The sequence below is a fragment of the Parasteatoda tepidariorum genome, chromosome 5, assembly GCF_982258835.1.
Source record: "Parasteatoda tepidariorum strain Cologne lab strain chromosome 5, Ptep-v5.0, whole genome shotgun sequence".
Classification (NCBI taxonomy): Eukaryota; Metazoa; Arthropoda; class Arachnida; order Araneae; family Theridiidae; genus Parasteatoda; species Parasteatoda tepidariorum.
In genome coordinates, this window is record NC_141759.1 from 120,282,398 (window position 1) to 120,295,341 (window position 12,944).

Sequence of the window (12,944 nt, forward strand, 5' to 3'; positions counted from 1 at the left end):
TGTGATAGAAATTTATTAATTATTTTTTAGTGTATTGAATTTAATAATGCCTGCACTTAATTTATTGTTTGTGACTTTATTTAAATTATTAGAGACTGTACTCATTTTTTCAGTAGTAATTAATTCAATGGCTTAGAGTGTACTTAATTTAGTTACAAAATTAAGTCAGAAACTGTCATAAAGTTCATATGGTAATTTTTATTCAGAAAAGTACTTTTAGTCTAAAGCCATTGAAGGCATGGGAATCATCCCCTCTGCAGATAATCAAAGGAGCGATGGCATGTCTTTGGATCAGCCTCAGGGGTGTTTCCCAGACTGTCACCAATAGCCCATTGTGCAACTCCATTGCAGCTTGAAAAAGTACCTTACTAAAACTATTGTGTAATTTAAATTTTAGAAGAAAAATGTTGGAGGGTTGTTTTACCAAAAATGCTCTCATGAACAATTTGAAAATGTGACTTATAATTATATTGCTCCAAGCTCTATATCTTTTTTTTTTTTTTTTTTCGGTTTCAATATTTTAGACTTCTTTTTTAAATACTGTAAAAGTTTTTTTTCTGCTTTATTTTTATTTTTAAAAAATTAATCAAGTAACATTAAAAAAAAAAAATCAAGGTTTATTCCTACTTAGGTCAACAAAGAAAATTTTTTATTTTAGTTACTTTTTATTATATAATTACAATTTTTTATCCCATATAAAACTAAGATTAATGAGTGGATTAATGTTTAAAAAAAGCTGTATTGACATCAAGTGTCATCATCCACTACAAGTTTTAAAACAAATGCATTTGAAGTTGAGTGGATAAATAAAAAGATATTTTATTAACGATTGAAAAACAAGATATATAAATATATTTATAGGGAGAGTTTGAATTAATGGTAGGAATTGAAGGAAAAAAAAAGGCTTGTGGTAACAGACAACTATTAAAGTATAAATTTGGTGACGTGAACCACACGTGCTACCACGTAATATTCTTTATTGAATTTATCTGACAGCGAATATAAAATAATTAAATATTTAAGTTTGCGCAAGAAACCATTTATTTGTACAAATAATAGTTATAAGTTAGAAACTGTCACTGATGTTTTCTTTGAAATAGGTGAAAAACTGAATAGCTTATAGCTGAATATTTTTTGTGTACATTTTATTTTGAATAAGCAAAATTACAATGGCTTAGAAGTTTTTTAATGGGTTAAGATTGACCTGATATCTATTAAAGACTCTGTCCATTTTCAGTTCAAGTTCTTCATTACACATCTGTTTGTTAGATTATTGTATTCTGTTCTGTGCAAATTTTTTAATACTGTTATCACTATTACAGTTATAGCACTGGAGATATGTGTGCTAGTCATTTATATCAATCATCCCCCACATACAATCCTGTCGAGAGCGTACACAATAACAACAATCTCATAGTCAGTACAAAAATTATGTTGATCTCTCCCTCCTTGTTATGTGTGACGGATACAAGGTAGATCCGAAAATGCTTTTTAGGTTTTCTATAAGTTGATTTTTCTTCTACTTGTTTCATTATCATTATTGTTCACTTATATTTTTGTTTCCTTCTTATTTCAGGAGCGGTCGAGATCCTCCTGTTCATAGGTACAGTTCCCCTGATCTTGCTATTCCTCATGAAAACACCTCAAATTCTCTCCATCACTTCAAACCACCACCTTATCCTTACATGCAAAGATCTAGCTGCAATACACCTGATTTAACTAGAAACAGTGTATTTTAATTTTTAACATAATTATTATTACAATTCGTAATCAATTTTATTTCCTTACTGTTAACCGCTTTCACTGATTATCCCGAGTTATCTTGGGTATGTTTATATTGCAAATATTTAATATCACGAGTAAACTCGGGCACGTCAAAATTCGTCAATATGTTTTTATCACCTTTTTATTCGGACGGAAGCAAAACAAAAAATAATAATAATCTGCTGTGATTGGAAGTTTGCCAATTTTCGTTTGAGAGTTTTGCTGCTTGCGGAGCTGCAGACGTGTTTTGTATGCACGATGGTTGAGGAATTTACGTAGAAAAAAAGTGGTGTTCGTGAGTGAAAGTAGTGCAGATGATGAAGCTGTGACCATATACAAAGACCGATACTTAACTTTTTCCATTTGCCCGAGATAATTTGGGATAGTAAACTGATGGTGGATTAAATATTTTTTACATATATTAAAAATAAAAAAAAATTAACTTAGAACTTGTGTATTATGTTTTGTTTTAGTTCCTTGTATTTATTCATGAAATTAAAAAAAATGTATTGGTTTTTTGCTTTTTTTTTTTACCTAACTTTTAAAACCTAACCTTTATGATACTCCGAGTGATGGTATCTCCTCTTTGCAGGTCGTTTCAACCAATCCGTCGGCAGTTCTGAGCAAACCTAATTTGCCTTACAAGATTGCTTTGGTGGGATGTGCCAAAGTCGTCACCTCCAATCCGATTCAGCAGCAGACCGTAGCCTCCACTAAGTTGGTAGACTCGCAAAACAATCTCCCCACTCACTCCTACGAGAACTGCAAGGCCTCGGAAGCCGAAGGGCCGACCAGATTCGCCATCAGGAGGGACAGCAATCGACCTTCTTCCCTCAAGATGGAAGGTGGAGAGGAGGCGGACCCCCTGATGGGACCTATGCTTGTTGCAGCTATGAATGGACTCTGTTTGTCTAAGCCAAATTTTTTGGCCCCCACTTTGAGTACACTCAGTATTCCAAATGATACTAGGGTATGCATTTCCTTCGTGATTAAACATACTTGACAAGTGTCCTGTTTTTTAATGAAGACTTCTGTATTTCATGACTATCTCTTGTTTACCCGTATATTCTTAAATTTCTCCCTTTTTGTTGAAGAAACTTTAAAGAAAAGAAAAAAATTGGCAATAAAATATCTGCTGATAGCAAAAATGCTTCTCTTATTCCTCAACAGATGGTGCTATTGCCTGTACTCCAGTATATTTGAGTGTTTATAGTTTCATTAATTATAAATCATGGTTTTAAAAAAATCTTCTTTGAATTAAGATTTATTGACACAATTTTTTACTTCGCTAAGTGCTTATATTATTTCTAATTTTGAATTTCTCTTTTTGACTTACATGATTATTCATGACGTGGCAAAACTTAACTCGTAGTCTAAAATTGTTGCTAGTAAAATCTCCGTTATTTCATTTCTCCAATGTTGGCAGGTATGATTAAAATATAAATAAATTTCTAGGGTGCCATTTTTGTACTAAGCAATTTTTATTATTCTTAACTGAATTCTTTTCAGTTTGTCTGCAGTAAGAACTCCCCCCCCCCGCCACAAACTCTGAAGCTGTCTGCTACTATGAAAACAAGAATAGTGCATTTCAGGGAGGGTAGCTTCTCTTCACTCTAGGGCTAACAAAATAGACTGAAGAAAGAGATTCCCTTTCCCTCACCCACCCCAAGCCAAAACCTGTCCTAAACAATGACCTCTCACTCCTACTTGAAATAGTTATACCTCGTTACCATAGTCGCCGCCACGGGTCCAGACGAATGGATAGGGGAGTTCTTACTTTAGACAAACTGTACAAGTCTTGTTTGTGTCCATATGCAAAGTTATTCAACACTCCAGAGGGATAAGGAAAGACAAGAAGACTGTCCTAGTTCCTACCCCATCGTACTCACATTGCCACGCTTTTTGTGACTGACTATAATAAATGCACACTTTCTTCACATTCAATAACAAAAGTACGTAACGTCTATTAACGTTTAGTAAGAGTAACGTCGATTTTTAAGAAATGAAGTAAGTATTTTCTGTCAATCTTTTTTTTTTATTTGTATATATTTATATATGTTAATAAATTCAATTATAATAGCTCATATATGAGTTAAAATAAACTTCTGATACTTATACCTACCAAGTTGTCCGGATGAATCCAGTCTAATTGAACAAAAGTCATTTAGGGTGATTTTTTTTCTCTCACTCTTTTCTCAAGTTGAGCTCAGGTTAAATAGTTAACCCTTAATTTATTTCAATATAAAGGACTAGTTCAAGAACCATTTTAACTATAGTTGTGATTTGCGTTTAGATCCAGGCTCTGGAGAGCAGGCTATCAGAAAGTCAAGTGTTTCTTGAGTTTGAAAGAATTCCAAAAAAGAAGCCCAACGCAGATTTCACGACCGCCCTCCTTCCGGAGAATGTTCTGAGGAATCGTTTTAAAGATGTCTTTCCCTATGAAGAAAACAGAGTTCGCCTCACTCCAACTTCAGAAAACAAAACTGGTTACATAAATGCTTCTTATCTAAATGTAAGTTTTTATTCATCATCTGAAAAATTAATTACTTAGTGTAATCTAACCCAAGTACATACCTGATAAGTCTCCTGTTTTTTAATGAAGACTCCTGTATTTTGCGACTATCTCCTATTTACCTGTATATTTTCAAAATTCTCTGTATTTGTGTAAGAAATTTTTTTTTTTTGTTAAATTTTGCCCATAAAATATCCTCTAATAGTAAAAATACTTTTCTATTCCTCGGCAGATAGTGCTATTGCCAGTACTGCAGTATGTTGAGTGTTTATAGTTTAAGTAATTATAAATAATGATTTAAAAAATCTTTAGGTTAAGATTTATATACGCATTTTTTACTTCACTAAATGTAAGTAATAATATTATTTCCAATTTTGAATTTCTCTTTTTGACTTACATGTTTATGCATGATGTATCAAAACTTTTGAAGTGAGCTTTGCTTCTAATTTTTGGTAGTTTAAAAAGTTCTTAAAAAAAGTTTTAAAATTTAACATTCATAAAATTTCTTGTATCATAATTCACTAAATATAAAAGTTCTAAAATTAAAAATAAACTTAATCCCAACTGAATGTTGAAGCTAATTTTGAGCTATAATGCATTTGTTTTATTTTAAATCATTTTAGATGCCATATAATTTTTTAAATTAAAATATTTCATTTGAATTTATATTCAATAAAATATGTATCATTTTTTTTATTTTTTACTTCATTCAGTAACATTATAGTTAATATATTTTAAAGTAAACTTTTTGTATTATGTGATGTGATAAAAAAATTTAAAAAAAAGTCATCTCTTCTTTTCCATATTTTTATTTTTTCTGCAGTTTTTTTCTTTTCTTTTTTTTTTTTTTTTTTTGATAAAAGGGAGAAAAAAAAATTTAAGCATTAGTTTAGTTTTCATCAGTTTTGAAGGAATTTAATGTTTAAAAGAATTTAATTTTATGCAAATATATTTTTATTTTGGCTGATAAAAAAGAATTAAACTAATACAAAAATAATTATTTAAAGAAATTTAATTTCAAGCATATATATTACTAAGTAGACTAATTAAAAGAACTGTGTCTAAAACACTGACATTTTGGTCATTGTTTTAAACACAGTGTTTGGTTGTATTAAAATATATAAATAAAATAAAATGAATAAATAAAAATTTTTGAAAAAAATGCCGAGAACATGTCTAGATACTTCAGCATGTAGCCCTTCATTCAGAAAGTTGTGTACCCTACTATATGAATTTCAATTAAAAGATTTTGATATTTTATTAAATATTTTTTTAATTTAATTTAGAAATAAAAATAACCCTTAACTAAACTTTAAATATAATTATTGTAAAATAGTGAGTTATTTCCTCAGTATTAAGATAAATTTCATTTCAATGTAGTTAATCAGAAAGTGTATACAATGTTCCAATTTTTTTCTCTAAATTCCACCTTTTCATTGCAATTTAATTACTTATTAATTAGTATTAAAATGTATAAATTAATATAGAATGAATAATTAAAAATTCCTGATTGTTTCTTCAGTGCTCTTTTCTCATATTATAATTTTTTTAAAAATTGTGCTAAGTCTGAAATAGAGCACATTTATATTTCTTGCAGAGTGCACTCCTAAGTCTATGTATGCCACTGACTCGTGACTAGAGATTTAAATCCAAAACTTGTTAATATCTTAATTATAGCCGTAGTGGCTCAGGGGATAGAGCGTTCGCCTTCAAATGAGGTGAGCCAGGTTCGAATCTCAGCAATGGCTGGTCAGTACCATGTAATTAACCAGTCAATACCCATGTAATTTATGCATGTCACCATTGAAACTATCATAAATATATAATTAATTATTGACTAGAGTTTTAAAATCGAAATACTTGTAAATGTAGGTGTCCATAGGATCCATGCAAAGGTTCTATATAGCTGCCCAGGGTCCTTCCTCTTCCCAATACAGCTTCTGGCAAATGGTATGGGAAGATCATGTCATGGTTATTGTCATGCTAACAGATGTTCAAGTAAGAAACTTGTTTAGTAGTATATAGGGCTTAAATAAACTCAAAACATAGTTTACTTATTAAATTTGTTATAAAAATTAATTATAAGAAATTTTTTAAAAAAGGGAAAGAATTTGAAAAAATCTGGCATTAAAAATATTTTTGAAAGCACATTTTCTTGAAACATAAATTAAATCAAGAGTTTTTATCAATAAACTTTTTATAAGCACTATTTAGTTATACAGTTTATTTATTTAATAATGATGCATTTATGTCATTTTTAGTTTCATTATTCCTAATTACTATATAAAATTCAGAGATGATTGTGGTCCTGAAAAATCCGGATTTTCGATTTTTCGTAAACCGTGATGCGGAAGTTTCCGGAAATCCTAGGTCCAGAAGTTTAAAGAAATCGTTGATCACATTTATGTATAAAATTCTTATATATTTTATTTAAAAATATTAGAACTAGAATTTATGATTGGCATCTCTTTCATTTGTACACAGTTTTTGGTAGAATAATAAATGTGAGTAGAGACAAAAGAGAACTTATATTTAGCTGCATTTAATTTATTTAGAATTTCATGTTTTGAAAATATCAGTGATTAAAAGTTTTAAAGACATTAATTTTTTTAAATGGGTCAATATTGATTTTACTAAAGAAATTTGCAGGATTTTCTACTTGGGCTCACAATGATCCTGAAAATTTGAAAACAAAATGATGACAAAATAAATTATAATCAATCTTTTACAAATTTGTTCAGTTTTATAGCTGTAATTGAATGGAGAAAAAAAATTTATTCATGTATATGAAAAAATTCCTGGTATAAAATGTGTTTAAAATATTTAGGAAGAAGGGCGTGAGAAGTGTTGGCCCCAAGAAGATGGTAATAAACTCCAAATTGGAGAGGTAAGTACAAAATTAGTGCTTTAATACTACTCTTGTAATGAAATAAACAAACACTATCATTTATAGTTTTTGAATCTAAAAATGTTGTTACATTTTTGGTGTTCCGAAAAGATATATTTATTATTTCTATTTTTAGTATTTTTTAAAGATTTTTTGTTCTTTTTTTCTGCTTCATTAATTTCCTTTTGCATGGTCATTTTTAATAAAATATTTAATAATAAATTCACACCTCCAGTTGATATAATATCTGGGTTGAAAATTTTTTTTTTCTATACGATTTTAGTGATAGTGAGATAAGTATTTTTGCCAAGGTTGGCAAGTTTCTGCCTAGGTGGTTAAAACCACTGGTAGAAACTGGTTAAAACTGGCATGGCAGAAACCCTTTTCTGCCACATTTGTGGCAGAAATTCAAAAAATGACATAAAACAGGGTGGCCAACCACCTGGAAAACCTGGAATTATCAGGGGATTTTTTTTATACTGGAAAAAACCTGGAAATATCAGGGAAATTTGGATAAAAACTTGGAAAATCAGGGAATTTTAAAGAAGAACTGGAAATTTTTTCTTTGATAATTTTTTTAATTTCACTAATTTAAATTATTTACTAATTTTCCTAAGCTAAATTATTTCATCCATTATACCCACTTTTTTTTTAACGGAAATGTATCGCCAAACCGTTGAAATATCATCAACTTAGCGATACTTTGCTTGCATCAAAATTTGCTCCATTACAGCTCTGTCAAACTAGAATACCACATAAAATTCTCCCACCGTTGCTAAACGAATGCAGAAACCTTTGACCGCTATGGGACTGTGCAATTTAGGAAAGATTCTGGTGGAGATGGAAAAAGGGATTAGGATATTAGCTTCTGTTTTTAAATTCTGTTCTTGGGCTGAATCCATTTATGGCTCAAGTTTGTTCCGATACTTTGGCGGTCATTTTTTTTTTCTATTTTGACAAAATGTTTTTGTATTTTTAACTTTATAAAATTCTCCAAAAATCGTTGGATATAATTTAATAATAATAGATTTTATATTGCACTCTATTTCTGAAAACTTTTCTACTCCCATTCAAAGAAATCTGTGAATTATTTTTTCTCAGCAAACCAACCAATCACACATTTTTTTTACAATCGCTAGCAGCAATGTTTGTCGATAAATTGTTACAATTGTTGCATTAATGCTAATTTTTTCTATTTCATTTTAACCTTTTATAACATACTAGGAGGCTCTGCCCCCTGCTCGCTAATGCTCGCCAACCCCCGAGAATTACTACGTAATTCTATGTGGTTCACGCCGTGAACCATGGCTCGCTGCGCTCGCTCATCAATGAACGCAATGTTCTAGCACAAAGACATAGCATATTATCATCAAAGACATAGTATTTTATCATCAAAGACATAGTATTTTATCATCAAAGACATAGTATTGTACTTATGGAGAAGAATTCTATCAATGTTCTTATTGGCTTTTAAGAAAGTATATTAGCTATTTAGATTGTACATAGTGAAAAAATCAAAACATTGGCTAAATGAGAAACATATTAGCAAAATAAATTATCAAATATTGCAGTTACTCACCTAAATTCAACTAAATGTGTATAATAAATTAGTTAATGCTAGAAATTCTGAAAGTTTTAGAAAAAAATTTTATTATTTAAAAATATAAGCTTTAAACCCTAACTTTTCCTTGTGAGATTATAACCCTCAAAAAGTCTTTCATTTTCAGGAACACAAAAATTTGTTTTATCGCCAAATGAAATATTTTTTGGTGATCAGCATTATTGAAATAAATTTCTATATTAATTAACATTTGTGATAAAGTACATAACATTTTAGAACAAAATAAGGATGTTTTACATACAATAAATTAAAATGCATAGCTGTTAGCATTACCCGAGAAATACCACGTGGATGTCGCCATGCTGCATTTCTAATCGGGGAGTTTTGATTTTGGCAGTTCCCCTTGCCTACTGCCAATAGAAGTTTCAATTAAATTTTTTTCCAAAAAACATTTTTTTCTGCAAAGCTCTAAGAAATTAACACTAAGCATTTAGAATTTCTTTGAAACACAATTATAGATTTGGCATCTTGGAGCAATTACTGAAAGGCTGTCATATAACTTAACTCTTGACAGGCCAACATAAAGTTGTCCATGACTAAAAACTTGTTTAGTCAATACTAAACTGATTTTCTCAAAAGTCAGACCTTGTGACTTATTTATAGTCATGGAGAAGGCCAGCCTAATTAATTCCTAATTGAGTTTAAATTAAATATTATCATGTTTTTAGGGCATGAATCTGAATTGAACAACCTGATAATGCTCACTCTGGTTATTGTTTCCGTTTTTAAAAGCGCTGTATGTTGAGCCACCTCATGTGACATTTGCCATGTGACATTTTTAGCAGCATTCATTGGTCGATTTTCTAACGTTGCCATTCGGGGAGTTGTAATGAGGCTTTTTTTTTGGTGCCGTGTAAGAGAAATATATATATAGATTTTCTACATAAGAGAGAAGACTTCTCAGCTTTTTGGGCTTTGTATTTCAAAAATAATTATTAAAATATTGATTGGTTTAAATTAACCTTTCGATGTTTAAAAAAAATTAATGATTCAAATTTTGCGTCTTTTTTAAAATTATTTCAATTCCTATACATTTTATTAGTTTATAACTAACGGATTAACACTTCTATTTTCTGCCAGTTTTTACCGGTTATAACCAGTTTCTGCCAGCAAAAAGCCAACCCTGATTTTTGCTCTTTGATCTCTCTGTTCTAGTAAATAATGATTAACTATCTACTTTTTCTGAATTAATCCTATATTCTTAGTGTAATCTTTTCTATTTAAAATCTGTAATTTTAAAATATAGTGATAATAACAGGGCTGATTGTGCTCCGGATTTCCGGAATTTTCACTAACAGTGATCCGGAAGTTTCCGGAGAACGAAGGTCCAGACGTTTAAAAAAATCATTGATCACAGAAGTTTCCGGAAATCAAATTTTCAAAGGTGGAACTTAAAAACACAGTTTATTTTATTTGTTTGTAAGGGAGAGCCAGAGAGATACTTTATAAGCTCATATTCATGATTAATTTTCATTTTTTATCAGTAAATAGTTGTTATAATCGTAAACTCAAGAAAGAAAGACATATATGTAAATTTTAATTACTTCTCCAGGTAAGTGTAAATGGTATAGGTATGTGTAAAATTTTAAATATTTTCAAGTGAACTAAGAAATATTGAGAAAAAGGAGAAAAAAAACCTTGTTTAAATTTTTTGCTAATTTTTCAATTAAACTGTTCTTTTTTTTTTTTTTTTAACAATGAATTTTCCGGAATTTTGACTTGGGCTCACAATCACCCCTGTAATAATAATCTCCTTTTTGACATATAAAGAACTCCGTGTGTACCAATCACGAGAGTCTTAGATTTTAAAAAGGGTAATGAAAGTCCAGAAAAACTCAAGATTTTTTTTTAATGAGTAACAGAATTTTTTATTTTCTCAAGTTCTTAAGGAAGTGATAACTCGCATTCGAAAGTTGTGTGTCGTAATAACATTGTATTATAAACATTAACCTATGCAAAGCTATGTAGAAAGAAATAGTCAAAAACATGAGGATAACTACAGAAAAACTATCAGTAAATGATGTGAATGTATGATGGAAGAGATTTAAAATTTGAGAATCATATTAAAAATATTGAAGTTTTTTTTTATAAGGAAAAAAAAAAGAGGGGAAATAACATAGAAATGGCTAAAAAAGTAAATGATAGATAAGCAGCGAAGTTATGATCAACAAACCCACTTAGATTTACGATAGATTTGTCCCAAATTAAGCATGCATCAGAAAGAAATGACTCAATTTGGGTATTGCAATAACGTCCAAATTTAAAAATTTTGAGGAAGTGTTCGAAAAATTATGTGTATTAAGGATGCAATAGTTGGGAACTAAGTGTGTTTAAAAGTGTTAAATTGAATTCGAAATTCATGTGTCTCATTAACATTGTATTAAAAACATCAAAATTTGTATAATCAATAGATAACTGCTGCAAAACAGAGAGTCAGTGGAAAATTACAGTGGGAATTCATTCACTTTCATTTAGCAATTTTTCACTTAGCAATTCATTCACTTTCAATTAGCAATTTTTGTCGACTGGGAGTACCCTCCTGGGTCTCCCAGTCCCCACCATTGAATATCACTCTTAACAGAATAATTTTGCTTGATCCCTTTAAGGGTTTTTCCTTTATTTTTATATTTTAAATATGGCCATTTTTAATCTACTAAGATTTACTTAATAAATCCAAATTTTTCTTAAACAATTTTATTCATTTCTCTGAGATAATTATCACTATATCACATCCTAATTAATATGTATCTGCAACAACCAAAAATATGCTTAAAACTACAATGATGTAAGTAGTTTTAAGCATATTTTTACTTGCACTGTATGAATCCACTAATTAATTTAAAACGATCGCCGCCACCAAAAGGATCTTGTTCTACACGTGACTGCTGAGCATCAGACATGCCAATGTTCCACGAATCTGTAGAATTCCATTTTTTTTATCAGATTTACTTCATATTACTCAATTAACAGTTATAAAACTGCAAAAACTTTATATATTAAACTGGGAGACTCTCCACAAATTCTACTTAAGTAATCTAGGACTCCATCGCTTAAGTCTCTAGTGCAAGTAAATAAATTTTCCTATCATGAAATTTCATAATGGAGAATTGGGGGTCATATTCTTTCTTACCATTTTTTTAAAAAAGCTGAAATCAAATCTTGTAGGATGAAGATTAGTGGTTTCGAAAATTTGACTTGATCTCTGTATGTAGTTTATTTAAAATTATTTTAATTCAGTTAACAATTCATCAAGGACAGACTTTCTAAAATGTACTGAGGGATCATCTTCAAATTTATATATTTTTTAACGTTTAGTTGGTTTTTAAATCAGCAAGACTTTTAAATTAAAAAAGTATTGCCCTTTCATTAAAAAAATATGTTAATTTAACTACAAACAGAATTATAAATCTTCTCTTCACTTTGTAAGAAATGATTCCAATTGAGAGTTCATGAAGTAATGACATTTTAAAACAACTAACAGTAAAAAAGTGAAACTACGCAATATACTTATGCAAAATAGTTTTAAACTTATGCAATTTTATTTAATATAATAATTCTTGGAAATTGGTATTTTTATTTTAGTTTAATTTGTTAAAAATTTGAAATCATATTATAGTACAGTGCTGTTTTTTTTTCTCATTCTTTCTATCTCTTTTTAGTTCCAAATCACAAGGAACTTCAGCATGTCATCTTCCACCTACACAACGTGTTCTCTCTCATTATCTCATGTCATCTCACACCAGCAGAGACCTCTATGGCGCATCCAATATACAGACTGGTCCGACCACAGCTGCCCCCACGACCTCCCAGGTTTCATGTGTAAGTCAACTATTTTCCATTATGTGTTTCAATTTGATTTCTGCTCTATCCATTTCATTGCTGACATAAAATATCCTCAGTGGGTTAGAATCCTTTTTGCCTTTGCACTAACCATAGCAGGTATTTTTCTCTCCATTTATGGCAATAATCAAAAGTACCACAGTGGTGACATTATTCTCATTTGTTGAACGTGGTGAAAATCATATCATGAGTTAGAATTCACTTGCTGTTGGAGTAACAATCGGACATAATTCAAGTTCACATTAGTTCCATTAAAAGGTCCTCTATGAAGATTATACTGTCCCAATGCTTGATTCTGAAGTTTCCTTGTCTTCTTGATT

At 30.0% G+C, this 12,944-nt stretch overlaps 1 protein-coding gene and 1 long non-coding RNA gene across 2 annotated transcripts; both read left to right on the forward strand.

Annotated features, from left to right (window-relative positions):
- The first annotated feature begins 1,559 nt into the window (after positions 1–1,559).
- On the forward strand, positions 1,560–6,383 carry LOC122274022 (tyrosine-protein phosphatase non-receptor type 14-like). Its single transcript, XM_087164978.1, has 4 exons — positions 1,560–1,730; positions 2,357–2,734; positions 4,058–4,276; positions 6,149–6,383. Exons 1-4 carry the CDS (start codon positions 1,686–1,688, stop codon positions 6,299–6,301), a joined length of 795 nt encoding a protein of 264 aa, XP_087021104.1. The 5' UTR covers positions 1,560–1,685; the 3' UTR covers positions 6,302–6,383.
- A 701-nt stretch (positions 6,384–7,084) lies between these two features.
- LOC147810121 (uncharacterized) lies at positions 7,085–12,687 on the forward strand. The gene is made up of 2 exons (XR_015434212.1): positions 7,085–7,163; positions 12,444–12,687. It is a non-coding gene; the product is annotated as an uncharacterized LOC147810121 (long non-coding RNA).
- Positions 12,688–12,944: the final 257 nt, after the last annotated feature.